This window comes from Mauremys reevesii, linkage group 8 (assembly GCF_016161935.1).
Source record: "Mauremys reevesii isolate NIE-2019 linkage group 8, ASM1616193v1, whole genome shotgun sequence".
NCBI classification, from domain to species: Eukaryota; Metazoa; Chordata; order Testudines; family Geoemydidae; genus Mauremys; species Mauremys reevesii.
The window spans coordinates 37,604,865-37,628,707 of record NC_052630.1 but is presented as its reverse complement, the minus strand read 5'-3'; the positions used below and the strand labels follow the sequence as shown (position 1 = coordinate 37,628,707).

Here is a 23,843-nt window from a genome sequence, read left to right as displayed (position 1 = left end):
AACTGTCCCTACAGGCCTCTCAGTGTAATATTAGTTATTTAACTTGTTGTAGAGAGGACATGGTAGAAGTAGCTCTTGAGAAGTTATTTGAATGAGAATGTAGAGGCTCTGAGGGGTCAGTTCAGGGGAAGAGTAGCATGGAAGATGCTTTTGTTGTAAAAGAGGATACAAGGCTGGCATTGTTGTGGGAAGCAGTGTAATACACCTCTAACCCGATATAACGCAATCCTTGAGAGCCAAAAAATCTCTGTGTTATAGGTGAGACCGCGTTATATTGGGGTAGGGAGAGGAACCGCTCCCTGCTCCAGCTCACCTCCGCTCTGCCTCCGCCTCCTCCCTGAGTGCGCTGCTGCCGCTCCGCTTCTCCCCCCTACCTTCCAGGCTTGCTGCACCCATCAGCTGTTTGGCACGGCAAGCCTGGGAGGGAGGAGAAGCGGAGCTGAGCAGCATGCTCGTGGGAGGAGGAGGAGCAGAGGTGACCTGGGGCGGGGAACAGTTCCTCTGCCTCTCTCTCTTACTTGCGGTGGCCCCCCTGCCCCAGCTCGCCTCGACCTCCTCCCACGAGCGCGGTGCAGCTCTACTTCTCCTCCCTCCCAGCCGTGCCAAACAGCTGATTGGCGCAGCAAGCCTGGGAGGGAGGAGAAGCAGAGCTGCGGTGCGCTCTTGGAAGGAGGCGGAGCGGAGGTGAGGTGGGGCCAGGGGTCCCAGGGAGGGCCACAGCAAGTAATGGGCGGGCGCAGGGGAACCGCTTGCGGTAACATGAATTCGGATATAATGAGGTAAAGCAGCCCCATCCCCTGGAGCGCTGTTTTACTGCGTTGTATCTGAATTCGCGTTCTATCGGACCGCATTATATCGGGATAGAGGTGTAAAGAGAAAAGAGCCCTCCAGCAAGGGGTACATGGGAAGGTCTTTGAGGGTGAGATTAAGAAGCCTGAATTTTATTTGGTGGAAAAGAGAGGGGCAGTAGAAGGATTCAGAGTGCGTAGGGGAGAGACATGGGAAGAATGACTGGTACGGAAGATGATCTCAACAGCTATGTTTTGTGTGGGCTGGAGAGGTGAAATGTGAGTTTCAGAGGGCCTGGAGAGAAGGAGATTGCAATCGCCAGGACAGAAGATGGTGATGACCAGGATAAGCATTTTAGCTATGGGCTAGAAAGGAAATGCTGGATCTTAAAGGGGTTATGGAGAAAGACCTGGCAAAATCTGGACACAACCTGGATGTGTGAGTTAAGGCAGGGGAGCTGTCAAAGATGACCCACAGAATATGGGGCTCAGTAACAGGATGACTGTACTGTCAACAGTAAAACTAGAAAGACTAGCGAGGGTTTTGGAGGAAAATTGAGGGGTTCATATTTAGCCATGTTTTATTTAAGTTTGATAGTAAGACATCTGGGGGGAGATGGACACAGACTGAGTTAAGGGGCTGGAAGGAGGGAAGCAGGCAGGGTGGACAAGTTGATTTGTGAGTCATTGGTTCTAAGATTGTAGTTGAAACTGAGCAGAAAGATCACCGTGAGAGAATGTGAACAGGGAGAAGAGGAGGGGGCCAAGGACAGAGGTCTGTGGGGCACCTGCAAAGAGTAAGAGAGGAGGATCTGAAAGATGTTAAAGGAACAAACAGGGAGGTGGGATGAGATCTCCTGTAAGCTGTGTATGTGTACACACAAATTTTGACCGTGCATCATGCTTTGTCTCCCCTACAGATTGTGGCAGAGGAGCTCTCCCAGGACTGTTTCTGGACCAAGGTGAAAGAAGATCGATTTGAGAATGATGAACTCTTTGCCAAGCTAACGCTCACCTTCTCTGCCCAGACTAAGTGTAAGTGCTGTGGGCGGTGTCACTCCAGCTTCTTCAATCAGCACTGAAGAGTGGGAGGGATCTGGGAATGCATAAGGGGAACACTGAACTTTATTCAGAAGGAGTACACAGGAGTTAGCTGCCCAGAGGCTATCTGCCGTGTAGTGGGAGGGAAGTTAGGCAAGGAGGACTTCTCAGTTGGCAGTTGAATGCCTTGATAGACCAGTCTTTTCATGGTGATTTTGTGATCCTTTTCTTTGGCGCCTGAGCACTGTGCAGGAATGAGAACATGTGAGGTAGGAGAAGTTCATTCTAGTATGTGGTATTGTCCACTTGGTCTAACTTTCTTTTCCCCTCTCCTCTCCTCGTCCTGCTTCCTGTTCTGTGGATTCATCGGGCCGCTACCTGCAGCCTCCAAGGGTGAGTAGCATCAACCTGTCTGAGACTGCTTTGGGGAGACTCTACCATCTGAAAAGTAATTCTGCTGAGGGGAGGGAGTGATTACTGCTCAATGAACAGGATCCTTAGGATGGGGGTGACTAGCCTGGGGGAACCTCAGAAAGAGGATGCTGGAAGTGGTTTCCTCCCATTAGCAGGCCTTTCCCTTCTTACTGCAATAGTATTAGTGATGGTTCCTGAGCATTCGATTTACTTATCGAATACAGCTGAAATTCTCATACTCTTACCCAAGTATGTGTCGGGCTCCTCCGTGAGCCCCACGCTCCCTTTCCCTCCACTCTCATCCTTTTAAAGGAGTTGAGAACAGGATGCACAGATTTTGCTTCCCCCAACCCCCCACATCCCCCATTTTCTGTCTAGTGTAACAGTGATGTTACCGTTATTATATAGTTACAGGGTTTCCCCACCATGAGTTCCTTCTTTAACTGATGCAGCACTCGCCTAACTCCAGGTGTTTTCCAACTGTGTCCTCTCTGAAGTTTTACCCTGAACTTAGGCTCCTTGTTTGTTCTGGGCCTTTGCTCTCCCCTCCGTGTAACACCTTGTCTGTATTGTGGGGTGAAGCTTAACTCACTCACACACACAGCCCCCTACCAGTGACATGGGTTCCTTGTCTGTAACGGTGAAATTTTACTCTTCTTCCTCCTCCTCTTTGGGCTTCCTGTCTGTAGTTGGGGTGCCAGATCCCCCTCTGAAGTGTGGGATGAAGCTTTTCCCTTACCTTTGTCTGTAGTGCAGGGCCCCTGCCTGGATGGGGTACAGTGGATGGAAGAGTTTGTCATGTTGCCAATTGAGATTGCAGCTTGGCTGATAAATTGGCTGCCTCATCTCCTCTCTGCTTCTTTGTTTTATTTAGATGTTCATCTCGACCCCTGATGTGTGAAGCTAATAAGCATGGCTTCATATCCTCTGTCCCTCTCCCCTCCCCCAGCAGAATTAGCATATTTATAGACAGTATAATTTTTCCTCTTTAGCTGATCTGATGGTGCCAGGCTGCACTTTAATTTGTTTCAGTAAGAAGCTTGACAGGCCGCTAGGCGCCTCTGGCAGCTTTCAGGAAGTGACTCACACATTTGCATAACAGAAAAGTTCCCTTAGTGCTGCAATGAAACCCTGTCCAACCTCGCTGGCTGCTCACAGGAGACCTAGCCAGACTCAGGATGCTGCCTACTGCTGGCATGCCACTCTCAGATGTTCCCCCTTCGTTCCCCCCTAAGCAGCTGCTTGAGCTGAGCACAACTTTCACAGCTGCTCTTGCAAAGGCATCTGGGCAGTCGTGGTCCCAAATGGGTGAAAACCTTGCACAGGTTTGGAGTAACTGCCTTGAATGAGGTGATGAGGGAGCTCCTCTCCCTTCCCTAAGAGGTACCCAGTTAATAGGGCAGAGAAAGGGCCACTCTTTCCTGTCATTGATGCTCTTCTAATGCCACATGTCCAGGATATGTCCCACCTAGGAAGCGGGCAGATAATCCTCCCAGGATTGCATATTGTTTCTGTCGGAGGAAGGGGCAGCAATACTTGGTGTGGGAGGGTGGCAGTGGACTGCTGGAGTCCATCAGTGCTGTATCGTGCTTTCCTTGATCTTCTCCCTCCCCCAGATGATTGTCTCTCAAAGCATTGCGTTGCCCTGGGTGATACTGGCTCTTTCTGCTTTCTCTGCAGTTGAATCAATTAAATTAGCCTTGTGCTGGCCGACAGGCTGCACTCTCATTGTTATGATTACCACAGAGTGCATTCTGAGCGGAGGGAGGAGGGTTTGGTTGTTGTATGAATGTTCCCCAGTTGTGCTTGTGGGATCTCTATTAGTCCATTTTCCCAAACTCTCACTGCCACCCCTGTGGGTTCCAGCCTCATTCTCACATGGGTTTTGTCTGATGACTGCAGGCATTTAGGTGGCAGGCTAGCACATTCTGTACTCGCAATGGCAAACACTCCTTCCCGTTCTACCTCCTAACCACCCTTGCCCCCTGACTGAGCTGCTCGCTTGTACAGAACCCCCCCATGCCTTTTAGGAAGGATTCCTGGACTCTTCTGTTGAAAGGGTCTGACCCTCTTTCACTAGTGGCCTCAGAGCCTCTTTTAGAAATGATCTGAAGTCAGCAGGGACACTCCCTCCCCTCCTCGGTATTTGTCGTAATGAGACTTCTCAGTTTCTAGCATTCAGGGCTTGTCAGATCAGGAAACAGTTTATAGAATCATAGAATATCAGGGTTGGGAGGGACCTCAGGAGGTCATCTAGTCCAACCCCCTGCTCAAAGCAGGACCAATCCCCAGACAGACTTTTGCCCCAAATCCCTAAATGGCCCTCTCAAGGATTAAACTCACAACCCTGGGTTTAGCAGGCCAATGCTCAAACCACTGAGCTATCCCCCCCCCGCGGTATCTCTAGTGTTTTAAGTCAGAGTCTGACTGCTAGTTTAGGGAAGGTTGGGAGCCCACTGCCTCAAAAGCAGTGCCTAGGTCAGTCTTGACAAGCAAATATCTGTGCTGAGGTCATAACCTAGGCTCTGCTATGCAATCAAATGGTCCAGCATGCAGGGGAACCCAAGATGGGATGGCTAAAGTGCAGCCCTTGGAGCCAGGTTCAGCCTGTGGAGCTCTTTGCTGTACCCTGCTGCTGCCACCATACAGAGCTCAGATCACACTTCCACCATACACTCTTGATTCAGGGGTGTGGCCATTGGTGCCTGACTCTCCTTCTCTATGAAAGATGAGGCCATGTGCAGTATGCTCTCTAATGCAAATTCAGTGCAGCTCTGTAGCTTCTATTAAGTTTTCCCGTGTTTGGCCAAATTTGGTGATCCTCTGCACAAGGGATCCACTGTAAATCAGAGGCTTAAAGTGCTGTTTTTAAGCACCAGTGGATGGTGCCCATGAGAGCCTCAGTATGCTCTTCATGCTGAACAGCTAGAATCAGGCCAACCCCCAGGCACCTGTCATTTCGGGAAGAGTGAAGGGTGATCAGCTGTTGAATCTGGGCAGTGTTGGCACAGCTAGTGCTGTATTGTGCAGTGGTAACAGTAGAAGGCAGGTTGTACAGTGCTGATGGAAAGCCTGAATGAGGCCCCAGGGTAGTGACTGGGGAAGGGTAGCTACCTTTCTCACTAGGGTGGGCACTGTCTGAAGATGGTTGGGTTACTTAGCAGGGGACTGTAGTGGTGAAAAGGGGTTTGGTGGTCTAGTGTCCCTGTCTCAAGGATTTCTGCTGTCTTGTGGAAGTGCTCACTCTGAGTGACAGTCCGTACTCTGCATCTCCCAATTCTTACTTGCGAAGTTGGGAATTTGTCCTTTGGGGAGTGGAAACTAAATGGCTGAGGTGGGTAGCTTGAGTAAACTGTGCATGAAAGAGTTACTACTCCCCACTTTTCTAACTGTGCTGAATGAATGCTGTGAAGGCTGCAACATCTCTATTAGGCATTAAAGCTCCCCGAAGAGGAGCCTCACACACTACTCCACAGGTAGACTCCACTTTAATATGAGCAGGGTGCTCTTTAATTTTTAACTGGCTTTCAATTAAAACTACAGAGCTGCACTTAGTTCTGTTTAATGGGTTTGGCAGTACGCTGTACCCTGCTCTCTGAAAGGTACAAACTGCACTTGGCCATCTCCCTCCCCATCCTGCACTTGCCTGTGAAATATTTAACTCCGCTCCTTCCTTTCAGCTGCCACACTTTTCTTTCAAAGTTTAATCATTTTTACCTAGAGGGTAAAGAAGAATCTCTCCTCTCTATGCGAAATGAGACTTGGAATAAGATTGTCAGCAGAATGTCTTTTCCCTTCCTCTTTCCCCTTTTCTCTTTTTTTTCCCATGCTTCAGTGACTCCAGCTTTCCCTGATTTTTATTTCAATTAGTCAGTCAGACAGCTGATGACAGTTCAATTATTTAAATATTGGGGGTCTTGTTTTTAATCTCTCTCTCAGGGAAGTGAGTGGTTTGGCAGGAAGAGCGATGGCTGAGCTGGCCAACCAGCATGCTTGTACCCACTGACACTTGCCATCCATTCCTGGTTTGCCTGTCACTGTAAATCAAAGAGGTGGCAGTATGCTGAACATTCATAGGCTGCCTTATCAGAGCTTGGGCTCTGGGCCCCAGTGGACTTTCCTATCAACTTTTCCAATCCCATGCTTCATTTCTGCAACTTCCCCACTCTGGTTGGCAGCCCATACTAAAAGAAATATGGTGCACGCAGAATAGGGTGAATGGAAGGGGCTCCCCCTCAGAAAGTTTGCAGAGAGGTTTGTAGAGTGTTTAGTGTGCATTAATTGGCTGTCCACTCATCCCAGTGGCTGGCATCTCTCCTTTCCTTTCTCCTGCTCTAACAGGTGGATGCTGAGGCTCTCTTCCTCATCTCACTGAGTGCTCTATGCAGAATATCTTTCAAAACTGTTCAATATTTATGGAGCTAAAAGCAAATGGAAGGCAAGGCACTCTCCTCTGTCTGTACCAAGGCAGGTTCTTCTCCTCAGAGACTCCCAGCCTGTGAAAATTTCACAAGCTTGAACTGTGAGGCTGCTCATGATAAATCAGTTGCCTTCTCAACTGATTCCAAAATGAACTGAAACACAAATGGAATGCTGAGGGCAGCAGTGTCCTGGGGTCAGCCTCACTCCTCCCTTTGGGCTCTAATCATTTTGTGCTGGGACGTCAAAATTCCTTGGAGCTGTGCAGTGTGATAGAAGAGGTGGTGTCGAGCCAGGAAGCCATTGTGTGGGGGAGACAGCTCCTGTCCAAGAGTGTTGAGTGATGTTTCCTTGCTCTCCCTCTTCCAGGAGCTCCAATTCACATCTATTACAGGAAATTTGCCTCTGTTCTGAGGAGAGGGTTTGTAGCTGTGCTCCATCCTAACAGCAATTGTTGCGACAGCATGTGAACACAGACGATATGCAAATAGGAAGCACTTGCTAGATGCCTTGGCAGGACTATTAACACTGATCCCAGGGTACTCCTTTGCCCCGCTCCCAAAAAAGAGAATGGATAAATAAAACGGATACAAAATTCACTGAAAGGTTCTGACAGGGAGGAGGTTAATGTATGCTGGCTGAGGTGAAATTACTGAAGCTGAGAGGTGTTCAGGAGCTTATGTTAGGATTGTGCTTCTCAGTCCTGGGCATACTTCCATGTCAGCAGTTGTTAGGAGGACTCTGTTTACCGCAGGTAACTGCAGAATACAGCCTTCTGAATGTCTTCCCCTACAGATCAGGGTCCATGTGCTGTGCAGGTTTCACTACCACTTTGGAGCTGTTCCTGAAGTCCATTACCAGCAATGATCTGCGCCATACAGGAACCTGGTACCATGGAATCCTCTTCCAGTGTGGCACAGCATTCATAGCACTAAGCCCCTGTAAACAGAAGCTATTTGGGGTGTTGTTAAGTGGAGAAATTGAACTGTTTGGTTTTTCCCCACCATAACAGAGACACTTGCAATATCAACCACCCAATCTCCATCCTTAAATAGAAAAAATACCTACCCTAAGCAGAGTCTTTCCTGTTACCTGAAAGGTGAGAGAACCCAGACTCCAAGAAGTCCACTAGAGACTTTGCTGTTGCTCATCTCTTCTATATACTACAACGATGGGCAGTAGTTCAAAACCTGAAGAGAGACAATTTCTTAATAAAACCCTTTGGAGGCTGATGCCTGTGTATTCTGAACCATGCTGCTCACAAATTTCTTCAACTTTGGATTCAAATTTTCCTGGGATGTTTTGTGTTCTACTTAGTCCCTGTTGCTCTCTGTCTGAGCGATGGAACAGCAGGAAAGTGGAGAGGGAAGGCCCTTTGGATTTTAGGGTGCTGTGTACTCTTCCCTCCTCAAGATAAAGTGGGGGTTGTGGCTGGGATGCTGATATCACTTTCCCAAAGTGGGACAAACTCAGTCCCTGAGCATGAATATTTCAGGTCACTCCCATTTCATTGCCCACACCACTGTGATAAAAGCCCTGCCAGCCCCACCGCTGAAGCTGGTAATTGCAAACACATGTAAGCACAATCCACCTTTGTGAAAACCTGCCGAAAAATTGATGCGTTTGGGGAGTGCTGGTGCCTGTTGTCACTGAACGCAAGAGCTGTGGCTCACGCTCCAGTACCTGTAGTGCAGCTCAGCTCCTCATGGCAAGTGGGGGAAAGGGAGAGCCCTTGTCCTTCTGTTTGGATTGCATTGCTTACCTGATCTGATCTGACATACCTTGGCCACCAGCCCAGCAGAGGAAGGCCTTTAATCTCTGTGTGTGCATGTATGTGGGGGGTGACTTAGCTCACCCCATTAGCGCAGGTGTCAAGTGGGGTTGGACACCTATGAGCAAACCACTTCTGTTAAGTGTAATTTTGAGGGGACCCTTTGTGATCCTCTCCAAGCTGAGTGTGAGTGACCCTGTACTGCTCCGATTGTAGCTCTGGCATAAGGATTCAGTAATATTCCTACTGGTTCTTTTAAAGGAAAACAAAACTGGTCTAGAGGGGCTTGAAGAATGTCCCTTCTCTATCCAAAGCCAGGGCAGTTTCAAGTCATTTTTTTTAATAGTGAAACCAGCATGCAATCATAAGTAAAGCAAACTTTGTTTGAAGCAGCCCCTGTGAGTCCATCCCTTCCCCTCTACTGGCCCTCGCTGGCTTCATCAGTGTCCCTTTTCTTCATTCCTGCTTCTCCAATACTTCATCCTTTGTAAATGTCTCTCTCTAATGCTCTCTTGCTCTTCCTTTCTCATGTGGCTTTTCTGCCTGTCTCCTCACCATGATTTCTCCTCCCTGATTTTCCTCTGCCTTCTTGGGGTAGGAAGCTATTGTGCATGCCTTGGTCATTTCCCACATGTGGGTGACAAGTGTTTTAGATGGAAGATTTGTGGGTGTCACCCTGCAGGTGTGGGTTCGTCTGCCAGCAGCAGCGAGACTTGAGTTAAAGGAGTTTATCTCTGACTGTTTAAGAGACCCCCAAACACTGGAGACATGTGGGCTGGATTCCATTTCCAGGGTCTTCTCTATGCTGTGGGGGTGGGGGCTTGAGAACACATGCTCTGTATCTGTCTGCCCCTTCATTCAAGCACTTCTGTCTCTGAAGCAAAATGATTAAACCCTTGCTCTGTCTTTCCAAATTTTGTGTATAGATGGGCCCTGAAGTGATTGACTGGGAAGGGGTCAGTATTCTGTGGGTCCTGAGGTGGATCCTGTTGGCTCTGCAGGCCTGGAGTAACTGGCTGTGAACAGCTGCTGCAGAGCTGTGTGGGAGCTAGGAGCAGTATGCTTGTTTTGCACAGCTTGAACATGCACAGACATTGTCAGTGCTGTGGATGACTGTGTTTCTGTGTGTGGGGAAGTTTTTTGGATCACCAGGGTTTCCTCAGCTTCCATTATTTGCTTCATTGCCTGTCAAACACAACTCCTGCCCCCACACTAGACAGCACACTTATCACTACACTTGCTTATCCGAGCAGCGCCTCTCTGTGTTACCTCAGATAATAAAAACCTACCTGCATCTTTGTGCCTGCCCTGCTCTGATGAGGTCTGTTTTGTGCCTGCTGCTTTGTCTGTCTTAGAGCCAGACAGTTATGGCCTTGGTCTCCCTAATTTTTCTACCCTTTTCCTCTTCTTCTGGAGGGTCAAATGCTTGTTTCTGAACTGACATTTACTGCTGGGAGCCTCATTATTCCATCCTCAGCCTCAGCTCTGATTCAGACAGGTTCATGCTGCTGAAAAGTTCACAGGGGCAGGAGAACTCCCAGCCTTTCTTTCTCTCCTGCCACTTCTGCCCTAGCTCTGAGGAGCTGCAGCTCTTTAGAGCTACCCAAAAGCCACCTCAGCCCAGTGGTCTCACTGGAAACACTTCAACCAGAAATAAGAGACCATGATTAGAGTATTGAGATTTACTAATTTTCTTTGCCATTTGTGCTCATTATCAGTGTTACTGCACTGAAAGGGAGATTGCTAAGCTTGAACAAAACCAGAGATTAAACCCCCAAGTCACTGCTGAACTGCCCTCTCACCAAGGGCTGTGTGTGCAGGGGAGAGTGTTCAGCACCCCATGTTCCTCCCACCCACTGTCCAGCCTGGGAGGGAGAAGGAGATGGGCTCCATACACCCCCCATCCCTACTCCCCATATTAATCAGAGCTTGTTTAGGGGTGGGGGGCTGTCTCTCATCCCAGACCCCCAGTAGCCAATCTCTGGGGGGGGGGGCAGAGGGCCCCAATGCAAGAGGGATGTTTTAGTAGTACTCTGGCTCTCTCTTCACTCCAAGTCCCACTTTTCTGTAAGGCTGAAATTACGAGTTATTCAATGTACCTGATACAGTTTTTCTAACAGAAAGTGGGCACTGAACCCTAGCTGTTGCCAGAAGAACCTCTGGGTCCTATGGGGGAGATGATGGGAGATAGGTCCAAATAGTCTAGGAAAACTTCAACTAAAAAAAACAAAAAACTATTTCCCAGTCAAAGGGCTCTGTAACCTATCATCTACTTTTCTCTTAACCCAGGAACTCCTTCTCCCCGTGGAAGGAGTGTTACATAAAATTGCCTCCTCCCCAGAACTGTTTCTAGAAACAAGTCCTTCTGCTAAAATGAACTGTAAAATGAAGATGTCAAACTTTACAAGACTGGCAGCTCCGCAGGGTAAGGACCTTGTTCTGTACAGGGTTAGGCATGTCTTCAGCTGCCAAAGAAAATCCACATAGGGCAACTTGAACATTTTCTCAAGGTAGTTTATTAAACATTCAGGTGTAAGGAAATGCCTGTGTCAGAGTCACTCATGCTAACTCTGCTGACCCTTTGTATATTGTATTTGAGAACACCACAGGTGCTTCTATCAACCAGACTGTATATAACATCTTACACTACTTTTTCCTTTTATTTGCATGCCAAACAGAGATCATGAAAGTCAGTTGTTTAGATGTAGCATAAATGAGGCAAAGGCTCCTGTGAAGTCCTACCTCATTTATTGCACACCATATAGTAGTGCATGAGGCACTGTACACCATACTAGGTCGTTAATGAATGAAGCAAGGGCTTGTGTGGTGCTGAGCCTCCTACACTGTGCACTCCACAGTCTGCACTATAAACAAAAAACTGATTTGAGCTTGTGGAATTTATTGGCCAGACAAGCTATGAGTGCAAGTATATATGATAGCTCAGATATCTGTCACAAGATAGCTTGGTAATCCATCAAGGCTTCCCACTAGTGATTGGGAGTTAGTAGTAGTGTCCCCTTGCCCTATGGCAACTTATTGCTCTGTTAATGTGTCAGGTTCTTCTTCGAGTGATTGCTCCTATGCATTCCAGTTAGGTGTGTGCGCCACGCGTGCACGGCTCTTCGGAAGATTTTTACCCTAGCAACTCCGGCGGGTCGGCTGGGCGCCCCCTGGAGTAGCGCCGCTATAGCGCTAGATATATACCCCAGCCGACCTGTCCGCTCCTCAGTTCCTTCTTACCGCCCGTGACGGCCGTTGGAACAGTGGAGTGCTCCTTTGACCTCCACATCCCTAGCTTATCTCTGGTTCTTATTGTATTTAGTGTATATAGTTAGTTAAAATAGTTAGTTTAGTTAGTTTGTTAAGTAGATTAAGGGGAATTAGGCGGTCTGAACCCCTCTTTTCCTGAACCGGTTCGGGCTCATGCCCAAGGCACCGGGGTTTAAGCCCTGTTCGGGTTGCCAGCGGCCCATGCCGATTGGGGACCCTCACGACTCCTGCCTGCGCTGCTTAGGAGAGGCCCATCGCGCAGATAAGTGCCCTATTTGTAAATCATTCAAGCCGCGAACAAAGAAAGAGCGGGACATTAGATTAAAGCAGCTCTTAATGGAGTCGGCACTTAGCCCTGCGGTGCCGACACCAACGGCTCCGCAGTCGTCTTCGGCATGGAGCGCCCCAGCGGTTCCCGACCGGTCCGGTACCGAGACTCTCAGAAAGCAGCAGCCGGCACCGAAGCCTCGGCACCGTTCCCTCTCGCCATCGGCGAAACGCAAGCCACAGCAGAAGTCTGTCAAGGCACCTGCGTCGGGACCGCTCGTCCAGCCGCCAGCGCCAGCTCCCTCGGCACCGGCTAAGACAGCGCCATAGGCCATGCGTGGTACCGTCGACTCCGGCACCGACAGGGCCGTTGAGTCCGGTACCTCCATGCTCCCCGGTGCAAACCATGGTCGAGCTGCCTCTCCCGTCAATGCCCGAGACTTTCTCAACGGCGAGAGAGCTCATAGAGCTTACAGAGGCACCGTGCCTCCGGCCCCCGGCACCGCCGGTGCGGGCTGTGCAGTCAGTGGGCAAACTGGCCATCATGAGGCCGCCTTCCCCTGACGGACAGGATAGAAGGCGTTCCAGGTCCCGATCCCTGAGACGGTCGCCTTCTCGACGATCCAGATCCCTGCACCGGTCACAATCCCGGTACCGTTCTCCGTCTCGGCGCCGGTCGCAGTCCCGGTACCGCTCCACATCGCGGTACCGGTCGCACTCCCGGAGACGATCCCGGTCCAGATCACCCGACCGTCGGTACCGTAGGAGGTCTGGGTCCCGGTACCGTTTGCGGTACCGGTCTTCACGCAGCCGCTCCCGACGACGCCACTTGAGATCGCGGTCGACCTCCCGGCACCGGCACAGTCGATGGTCCCACTCTCGCTCCCGGCACCGCGACGACCGGCACCGTTCCCCGGCACCGTCCAGGGACAGACCGGCAGCATCCGAGGCGCAGTCTCTCAGTGCCTCTGCCCCCCCGTGGCCTTCCCGCCAACCTTCAGTCGCCTCCCAGGCAGGCAGCGGTGGTGATCTCCGCACTGATCCCCAAGGCCAGGACCACGGACCTCAACAATGGGGCTTCTGGTCACCCTGGGCCTATCACGAGACTCAAGGGGTCCCCGTCACTCAGCAGCCCAGAGCTTCCGTCCACAGGGTGCTGGAAGCCACGGTCAGCAGACCTCCTCCATCACCTTTGGGAGAGGAACCGCCGCCACCGGTAGCGGGAGATAATCCCACGCACGCGGAGGCTTCGCAATGTGTGGACGAACCACCTCCGGAAGCCATGGTCCAGGGCCTATCCTCGTCTTCATCACCGGATGAGGCAGTGGCGGGGGCATTGACATCAGGCCCTCCACCAATTGACCTGCGCGCCCACCAGGACCTGCTTCGACGGGTGGCGCAGGCTATTAACCTCCCGGTCGAGGAGGTCGCGGAGGACGATGACCCGGTCACCAGCGTTATTGGAGCTGAGGCCCCGCTGCGGGTGGCCTTGCCCTTCATTAGGACCATACAGCGGAATGCCAATACGATCTGGCAGTCGCCGGCTTCCATCCCGCCCACCGCTCGAGGGGTGGAACGGAAATACTCAGTTCCCTCCAGCGGGTACGAGTATCTGTACACGCACCCAGCTCCGGACTCCTTAGTTGTACAGTCCGTAAATGACCGGGAGCGCCATGGGCAACCTGCTCCAGCGCCAAAATCGAAGGAGGCCCGGAGGATGGATCTGTTGGGCCGGAAGGTCTATTCGGCCGGTGGCCTCCAGCTACGGATTGCCAACCAGCTGGCTCTCCTCAGTCGTTATACTTACGATGCCTTGGTCTCACTCTCCAAGTTTACGGAGCTGCTACCAACGGCCTCCCGACCGGAATTCTCAGCCCTTATTGAGGAGGGCAAGAAAGCTTCCTGGTCCTCCATCCAGGCCTCTCTGGACTCAGCAGTCTCAGGAGCCAGAACCTTGGCCTCGGGAGTGACCATGCGGAGAATTTCCTGGCTGCAGGCCTCCACCTTGCCGCCTGAGGTCCAGTATACTCTGCAAGACCTCCCTTTTGACACTAAGGGCCTCTTCTCCGAGAAAACGGACTCGAGGATTCAGACCCTCAAAGATGGTCAAATCGCCATCCGCACCCTGGGTATGCACACACCAGCTACCCAGCGGAGGTCCGTCCGGCAGCAACCGTACCAGCAATTTAATCAGGCCAGGTCACGGCCTGATAGTGGGCGCAGAGGCAGGATGAACCGCCGTAGACCATCGGGCAGCTGGCGTAACCAGTCCCAGGCGCCCTCCAAAGCCCCTCAAGGGCCTAAGCAAGGATTTTGATGGGACGCCCGAGGACGGCCCATCAGGCTCTGCACCGGATCCTTCCCCGTTATTTTGCAGCCGTCTTTCCCACTTCCTCCCGGCGTGGTCCCAGCTAACTTCGGACAACTGGGTGCTTCGTACGGTGGAGTTTGGTTACCGCCTTAAGTTTGTACCGCCCCCTCCCTCCCACCCGCCCTCCCCGTCCCTCTTCAGGGACCCCTCTCACGAGCAATTCCTCTTTCAAGAGGTCGAGACTCTGTTGAGTTTGGGTGCCATAGAGGAGGTGCCGACCGACATGCGAGGCCGGGGATTTTATTCCCGATATTTCCTAATCCCCAAGGCGAAGGGAGGTCTACGACCTATACTAGACCTCCGAGAGCTCAACAGATACCTACTCAAGCTCAAGTTTCGCATGGTAACCCTGGGGACCATTATTCCTTCCTTGGATCCGGGAGACTGGTTTGCCGTCCTCGATATGAAGGACGCGTATTTCCATATCACGATTTACCCTCCTCATCGATGATACCTGCGTTTCATCGTCAACAACCTGCACTACCAGTTTACGGTGCTACCCTTCGGCCTCTCCACCGCACTGAGGGTCCTCACCAAGTGCATGGCAGTGGTTGCCGCGGCCCTCCGCCGTCGTCGCATACATGTGTACCCGTATCTCAACGACTGGCTGGTCCGCGGTCCGTCCCGCCATCTGGTAGAATGTCAACTGGCCAAGATCCTAGCCCTGTTTCAGCGCCTCAGTCTCATGATAAACGCCGAGAAGTCCACTTTAGCTCCATCGCAGAGGGTGGAGTTCATCAGAGCGGTCCTGGACTCCAATTTAGCCAGGGCCTGCCTCCCTCGACCTCGGCACCAGGCTATGGTTTCCCTCGTCCAGGATCTACAATCCTTTCCCACAACAACGGTACGGTCCTGCCTCCGACTCCTGGGCCACATGGCGTCATGCACATTCGTGACAATGTACGCGAGGCTGCGTCTTCGCACATTTCAAACTTGGCTTGCGTCGCGGTAACGTCCGCACCGCGACCCCATAGACATAGTAGTCACAGTCACAAAACCGACCCTCGATTCGCTCAACTGGTGGCTGGACCCGGAGATCGTCTGTGCCGGAGTCCCGTTCCACCCTCCTTCCCCGTCGATCACCCTGACCACGGATGCCTCGGCATTGGGGTGGGGGGCACACCTCGGCAACCTTCACACCCAGGGTCTCTGGTCGCCCCAAGAGCTTTCCCTCCACATCAATGTCAGGGAACTGCGGGCGATCTGCTTGGCGTGTCAGACCTTCCACGCCCATCTCCAAGGGCGCTGTGTAGCTGTTTTCACGGACAACACGACGGCGATGTTTTACGTCAACAGACAGGGCGGGGCTCGCTCCTCCCTGCTTTGCACGGAAGTGATGCTCCTGTGGGACTTCTGCATAACCCACTCGATTCACCTGGTAGCGTCCTTTCTTCCAGGAGTGCAGAACACGCTGGCCGACCATCTCAGCAGGTCATTCCTCTCCCACGAGTGGTCCCTTCGTCCAGATGTGGTGCACACAATTTTCCGAAGGTGGGGGTTTCCCCAGATAGACCTGTTTGCCTCCAAAGAGAACAGGAAGTGCCACCAGTTCTGTTCTTACCAGGGTCGCTCCCGAGGCTCCCTGTCGGACGCATTCCTCTGCTCCTGGACGGATCACCTACTGTATGCCTTCCCTCCGTTCCCACTCATACATCGGGTGCTACTCAAGCTTCGGAGGGACAGGGCCCGACTCATACTCGTCGCTCCGGCCTGGCCGAGACAGCACTGGTAATCCCTGCTGCTCGAGCTCTCCGTACGGGATCCCATTCCCCTCCCATTATGGCCGGACCTGATCACGCAGGACTTCGGCAGGCTCCACCACCCGGACCTACAGTCCCTCCATCTTACAGCTTGGTACCTGCGTGGTTGACCCACGCGGAGCATGACTGTTCGGCGGTGGTGCAGCAAGTCCTGATGGAAAGCAGGAAGCCCTCCACTCGCTCAACCTACCTCGCAAAATGGAAGCGTTTCGCACTCTGGTGCGATCAGAGAGGCCTTAATCCTTTCGTGGTCCCTATTCCTACGATCCTGGACTACCTCTGGTCCCTTAAGGAACAAGGACTCGTGGTCTCCTCCTTGAAGGTACACCTGGCCGCCGTGTCCACCTTTCGACCGGCCGTAGGAGAATGGTCCATCTTTTCCAACCAGATGGTTTCCCGCTTCCTTAAGGGTCTAGACCGCTTGTACCTGCCGATACGGCGTCCTACCTCGTCCTGGGATTTGAACCTAGTTCTAGCCAAGCTTATGGGAGCCCCCTTCGAACCCTTGGCCACGTGCTCCCTGCTCTACCTGTCATGGAAGACGGCTTTCCTCGTCGCTATAACTTCAGCGAGACGAGTTTCCGAGCTTCGTGCCCTAACGGTTGATCTGCCGTATACCATCTTCCACGGAGACAAGGTGCAGCTTCGACCACACCCGGCCTTCCTCCCTAAGGTGGTGTCGGCCTTCCACTTAAACCAGGACATTTTCCTCCCGGTTTTTTTCCCGAAGCCGCACTCCTCAAGTCGTGAACAACAGCTTCACACCCCGGACGTCCTCAGGGCCCTCGCATTTTACATTGAGCGAACAAAACCCTTCCGGCGTTCGCCCCAGCTATTCGTAGCGGTTGCTGATCGCATGAAGGGCAAGTCGGTCTCCTCTCAGAGGATCTCCTCCTGGGTAACATCTTGTATCCGGACATGTTACGAGCTTGCTCGTGTGCCAGCTAGCCGCCTCACTGCTCACTCTACAAGAGCGCAAGCCTCGTCTGCCGCCTTCCTGGCCCATGTCCCCATCCAGGACATATGTAGAGCGGCCACCTGGTCTTCTGTCCACACCTTCGCTTCCCACTACGCGTTGGTGCAACAATCCAGAGACGATGCAGCCTTCGGCTCAGCAGTTTTACACTCTACCACGTCTCACTCCGACCCCACCGCCTAGGTAAGGCTTGGGAATCACCTAACTGGAATGCATAGGAGCAATCACTCGAAGAAGAAAAGACGGTTACTCACCGTTGTAACTGTTGTTCTTCGAGATGTGTTGCTCCTATCCATTCCAGACCCGCCCTCCTTCCCCACTGTCGGAGTAGCTGGCAAGAAGGAACTGAGGAGCGGACAGGTCGGCTGGGGTATATATCTAGCGCTATAGCGGCGCTACTCCAGGGGGCGCCCAGCCGACCCGCCGGAGTTGCTAGGGTAAAAATCTTCCGAAGAGCCGTGCACGCGCGGCGCGCACACCTAACTGGAATGGATAGGAGCAACACATCTTGAAGAACAACAGTTACAACGGTGAGTAACCGTCTTTTCACCAATGTGTTGCCGGTGCATAGGGACAGGTTGGTGTTTCTCACACTGCAGCTGCCATTCCCCAGTCCTGTAGTGCATGACACTTTAGACTCTCGGAGGCTTATTCATTTATCAGAGTCCTGATCTTTGGGCCCTCAGTGCACAGTTATCTCCTGAGTACTGGCTCCTAACCTAGATGCAATTGCCTCGGTGATGGAATGCCTGTCCTCAAAGGGTATCAGACTGCACAGAGCTGATAAGGAGACTCACTGTCCTGTTTGGAAGATCCCAGGTATGGAGCGGAATGAAATGTTAATAGGAGATTTAGTGACTGATCAGTAAGTGCTCCAGTCTAGAGAAACATCTCCCTGGGATCATTACTTCACACTACTGTCCCCACTAACACCCATAAGCTTGCACGCTAATGCAAGCTTATGGGTGTTTTTCTCCTTCAGTCTCACTGTTCACGGAACAGCGGATATGATGGTGGGACAGATTGCCTCTGCAGAGAAAGCTTTTCCAAAATCTTGGAGGCCCTATCTGGGTAGATCCTCCTAGGGTGGAGCAGACCACTCTTCTGTATGGTGGCACCTGTTCCGTGCAGTAAGATGCAGATTTTTCATCCTGGGAGAATTCCATGAGATTCCTTGTTACTTAGAAAGCAAAACTCTAGGAGACTGCCCTGCTATAAGGGAGGGAATGATCACAGCAGGGGTGAGAGAGAATGCCCTGCCGTTATAGAAGGAGATGTGGGCGAAGGTGGCATTGCCCTGCCCATATGTAGGTAAGAGATGGCTGAATGGGCTTGACAGATCTGAGCTGCCATCATTATTAATTGAACTACACCTCTACCTCAATATAATGCTGTCCTTGGGAGGCAAAAAATCTTACCGTGTTATAGGTGAAACCGTGTTATATCGAACTTGCTTTGATCCGCCGGAGTGCGCAGCTTTACCGTGTTATAACACGAATTGTGATATATCGGGTCACGTTATATCAGGATAGAGGTGTACATTAAGAAATGACTGGTGGAGAAATAGGGTCTTTGTCAGTGTGACGTTCCCCTGGTGTTATGTGGACTGGTGATCTGCTAGGTCACTCCAATCCTTGACAATGGGAGCTGACCTTACCCTGCTCTGCTGTGAGAACCCCCACACCCGGGCTGTTCACACACAGCCTCTAGCATGTAAGCTGCTCCCAGCTACATGAGTGAGCACTTTTGGCCAGCCATTGCTTGGATTGTGCAACCGAATGACACTAGCCAATATCTCTGGTCCCAGACACAACCATAGGAACCTCTGTCTTGCAGTGTCCACTTATGCCCGCTGAATGCTGCAAGCTTATATGAGTTCATCAATTTAACATATAAATTGATATATACCAGGTTTGTTATCCCAAGGGGAGTCTCTGACACACTTCAGATCAAATGCACTGCTTCGGGTAGAATAAACAAAGTTACTAACTACAAAAAAATAGATTTTAAGTGATTATAAGTCAGAGGGCAACAAGTCAGATTTGGTCTAATGAAATAAAAGCAAAACGCATTCTAAGCTAATCTTAACACTTTCAGTGCCCTTACAAACTTAGATGTTTCTTACCACAGGCTGGCTGGTTGCCCTTCAGCCAGGCTCTCCCTTTTGATCAGTGCTTCAGTCGCTTGGTGTTGTGTCTGTAGATGTAGGTGGAAGAGAGAGAGAGCGTGGCAAACATTTCTTGCTTTTATCATGTTCTTTCTTCCTTCTTGGCTCCCCCTCACCCCCCCTTCAGAGTCAGATGAACATTACCTCATCATAGTCCCATAGAATCATAGAATATCAGGGTTGGAAGGGACCGCAGGAGGTCATATAGTCCAACCCCCTGCTCAAAGCAGGACCAATTCCCAACTAAATCATACCAGCCGGGCTGACCTTAAAAACCTCTAAGGAAGGACATTCCACCGCCTCCCTAGGTAACCCATTCCAGTGCTTCACCACCCTCCTAGTGAAAAAGTTTTTCCTAATATCCAACCTAACCTCCCCCCCCTGCAACTTGAGACCATTACTTCTTGTTCTGTCATCTGGTACCACTAAGAACAGTCTAGATCCATCCTCTTCGGAACCCCCTTTCAGGTAGCTGAAAGCAGCTATCAAATCCCGCTTCATTCTTCTCTTCTGCAGACTAAACAATCCCAGTTCCCTCAGCTTCTCCTCATAAGTCATGTGTTCCAGCCCCCTAATAATTTTTGTTGCCCTCCGCTGGACTAATTTTTCCACATCCTTCTTGTAGTGTGGGGCCCAAAACTGGACACAGTACTCCAGATGAGGCCTCAGCAATGTCGAATAGAGGGGAATGATCACGTCCCTCAATCTGCTGGCAATGCCCCTACTTATACAGCCCAAAATGCCGTTAGCCTTCTTGGCAACAAGGGCACACTGTTGACTCATATCTAGCTTCTTGTCCACTGTAAGGTCCTTTTCTGCAGAACTGTAAGGTCCTTTTCTGCAGAACTGTAAGGTCCTTTTCTGCAGAACTGACCAAGGGAAGGGGAATCCAACAGATTCTTTGTTGCTGCCTAGGCCAGTGTCCTTTGTTCCAGTGAGGCTGGGCTGGGTTTGTCCCATACATGCCCTGATGAGGTGTGAACCGCCCCTCTACTCCTGGAGAGTTTTTCCTGGGCTTGTTTTAAGCAATGAGGACACATTTTCAGTCTCATAACTATATGCATGAAATTACAACCTATAACATTACTATATTACCCAACATGACAAACTTTGCATTGGATGCCACACAATCATATTATAAGGATGAACATGGGAGTGCAGGGTGTCCCCCCGAGATAGAGAGTGTCACGGTATGTGGCTGGGACCTTTGTGTAGGTAGCAGCAAATTGCCTCTTATCTTCATTCAGTTTTCCCATTGCGAACTAAAACTTCCCTACCAATTGTTGTGTCCACTAGGTGGCACTCCTGGCTTAGAAATGCAGTTTTGTGCCTAGATTGCTGGCTCTGTGGCAGCTAGCTTCTCATGCTGTATCCATTTAAATGGGTGAGATTGTAATGTCTCACTGAAATGCACACTGCAAAATATTTAATCGCAAGACAGAGAGAGATTAAACCTGGTCTTCAAATGAATCTCAAGTGAACAAGGTCAGGCAGGATCTGCAGAAGGCAAAATGCACCCCATGCCATATGCATGTGTTTGTTTAATCGAGGAAAGCATTGCATCAGGTGGAACGCTGCCCTTTATAGAGCAACCTGATAAAGAGTGGTGAAGCAGAGTGTAATCATGGACAGCCTGTCGACTTCTGTTGCTGTGACATGTAATATTGAGGTTCTTCTTCGAGTGATTGCTCCTATGCATTCCATGTAGGTGTGCGCGCCGCACGTGCACGGCTCTTCGGAACATTTTTAGCCTAGCAACACCGGCGGGCCGGCTGGGCGCCCCCTGGAGTGGCGCCGCTATAGCGCTAGTTATATACCCCAGCCGGCCCGTCCGCTCCTCAGTTCCTTCTTCCCGCCCGTGACGGCAGTTGGAACTGTGGAGTGCTTGTCGTCCTCCACTTACCTAGCTCACCTTGGTTGTAGTTTGTATTTAGTGTATATAGTTAGTTGTTAAACTGAGTTCGTTGAGTAGTTAGTAGATAGATTAGGGGGAATTAGCGGGGCTTAGCCCCTCTTTTCCCTTCCGGTGAGGGCGTATGCCCAAGACACCGGGATTCAAGCCCTGTGCGGCTTACCAGCGGCATATGCCCGTTGGGGACCCCCACGACGCCTGACTTCGTTGTCTCAGCGAGGGACATCGGCCTGACAAGTGCCTCATTTGCAGGTCGTTCAAGCCGCGAACTAAAAAGGAGCGGGACATTAGGTTGCGGCAGCTCCTTATGGAGTCGGCGCTTACCCCGCGGTGCCGATTCCTCCGGCTCCGGCGTCGTCCTCGGTGCAGAGTGCTCCAGCGGTCCCCGGCCGGTCCGGTACCGAGACTGTTAAGAAGCAGCCGGCACCGAAGCCCCGGCACCGTTCCCATTCACCATCTGGGAAACGGAAGCCTCAGCCCAAGGCTGTAGAGACTGCTACGGCGAGACCATCGGTCCAGCAGCCAGCAGCGGCGCCTTTGGCACCGTCCGCGACAGCGCACGGACCATGCGCGGTACTGTTGACTCTGGCACCGGCTGGGCCGTCGAGTCCGGTACCCCCGCGCTCCCCGGTGCAAGCCATGGTCGAGCTGCCTCTCCCGTCTACGCCCGAGACGTTCTCGACGGCGAGGGAGCTCATAGAGCTATCAGAGGCACCGAGCCTCCGGCCCCCGGCACCGCCGGTGCGGGCTATTCCGTCAGTGGGTAAACCGGCCATGGTACGACCGGCCACCCCTGACAAACGGGATAGGAGGCGGTCCAGGTCCCGGTCTCGATCCCGGAGACGGTCACCTTCCCGCCGTTCAAGGTCACGGTACCGGTCTCCATCACGGTACTGGTCTCCTTCTCTGCGCCGGTCGCAGTCCCGGTACCGCTCCTCATCGCGGTACCGGTCGTACTCCCGGAGGCGTTCCAGGTCCCGGTCCCGCTCTCCGGACCGTCGGCACCGAGGGAGGTCCGGATCCCAGCACTGCTCCCGACGCCGTTCTCGAAGCCGCTCCCGTCGATGACGATCGAGATCGCGGTCGACCTCCCGCTACTCGCGTCGGCGTCCCGCCCCGCCTCCCGCACCGACGATCGGCACCGGTACACGGCACCGTCCACGGACGGCCTGGTGGCTTCGACGGCGCAGTCTCTGAGCGCCTCTGCCCCCCCGTGGTCGTCCCGCCAGCCGTCGGTCGCTTCACACGACGGCAGCGGTGCAGATTACCGCGCGGACCCACAAGGACAAGACCTGGGTCGCCAGCAATGGGGCTTCTGGACCCCCTGGGCTGGTCACGAGGCTCAGGGCGCCCCCTTCCCCCCGCGACAAGGGCTTTCTGACCATGGGGTGCCAGAAGCCACCGTCAGCAGGCCCCCTCCATCGCCTCCGGTTGAGGTTCCACCGCCGCCGGTGCAGACGGAACATCCCGTGGAGGCGACGGCCTCACACCCCATGGACGAGCCTCAGCCTCTGCCTATCGGTCAGGCCCGCTCCTCGTCTTCCTCGCCCGACGAGGCGGTGGCGGGATCCTCGCCATCCGATCCCCCACCGATTGACTTACGTGCCCATCAGGACCTCCTTCGTAGGGTGGCACAAGCTGTTAACCTCCCGGTAGCGGAGGTCATCGAGGACGAGGACCCGATCACTAATGTGGTCGGTACGGAGGCCCCCATGCGAGTGGCCCTACCGTTTGTTCGGACGATCCAGAAAAATGCCACCACACTCTGGCAGTCCCCGGCGTCCATCCCTCCCACTGCCCGCGGAGTGGAGCGGAAGTACTCGGTACCCCCGACTGGGTACAAGTACCTGTACACCCATCCGGCCCCGGACTCCCTAGTGGTACAGTCTGTGAATGACAGGGAGCGAAATGGACAACCTGCGCCTGCACCTAAGTCCAAGGACGCGCGCAGGATGGACCTGTTGGGCCGGAAGGTATATTCGGCTGGCGGCCTTCAATTACGCATAGCAAATCAGTTGGTTCTCCTGGCCCGCTATGCTTACGACAACTTCGTAGCCCTCTCTAAATTTACGGAGTTGGTTCCAACATCCTCCAGGCAGGAGTTCACAGCTTTGCTGGAAGAGGGCAAGAAAGCTACTAGGTCCTCTATTCAGGGCTCACTGGACTCTGCTGACTCCGGAGCCAGGACCTTGGCATAGGGAGTGACAATGAGAAGGATCTCCTGGCTGCAATCGTCCACCTTGCCGCCAGAGGTTCAGTATACGATGACTTGCCCTTCGATACCAAGGGCTTATTCTCGGAGAAAACGGACTCCAGGATACAGACCCTTAAGGATGGGCGCATTGCCATCCGTACGCTAGGCATGCATACGCCTGCGACACAACGCAGGCCTTTCAGGCAGCAACCCTTTCGGCCGTTCAATCAGTCCAGGTCTCGGCCGGATAATACACGCAGGGGCAGACTGAACCGCCGAAGACCATCGGGCAATCGGCGTACCCAGTCCCAGGCGCCTTCCAAGGCCCCCCAAGGGCCGAAGAAGGCGTTTTGATGGGACGCCCGAGGACGGCCCATCAGTCTCTCCTCCGGATCCTTCCCCGTTATTTTTCAATCGTCTTTCCCACTTCCTCCCGGCGTGGTCCCAGATTACATCAGACAACTGGGTGCTACGCACGGTAGAGTCTGGTTAC

At 52.4% G+C, this 23,843-nt stretch overlaps 1 protein-coding gene across 2 annotated transcripts in view; it reads left to right on the top strand.

The window, feature by feature from the left end:
* DIAPH1 (diaphanous related formin 1) overlaps positions 1 to 23,843 on the top strand; it is a 205,218-nt gene that overhangs the window by 108,309 nt on the left and 73,066 nt on the right. For both annotated transcript variants that reach the window (XM_039483243.1, XM_039483244.1), the window contains 2 exons: positions 1,709 to 1,823; positions 2,214 to 2,222. In XM_039483243.1, coding sequence (XP_039339177.1) covers positions 1,709 to 1,823; positions 2,214 to 2,222 — 124 coding nt within the window. The remainder of the gene's footprint in view (positions 1 to 1,708; positions 1,824 to 2,213; positions 2,223 to 23,843) is intronic.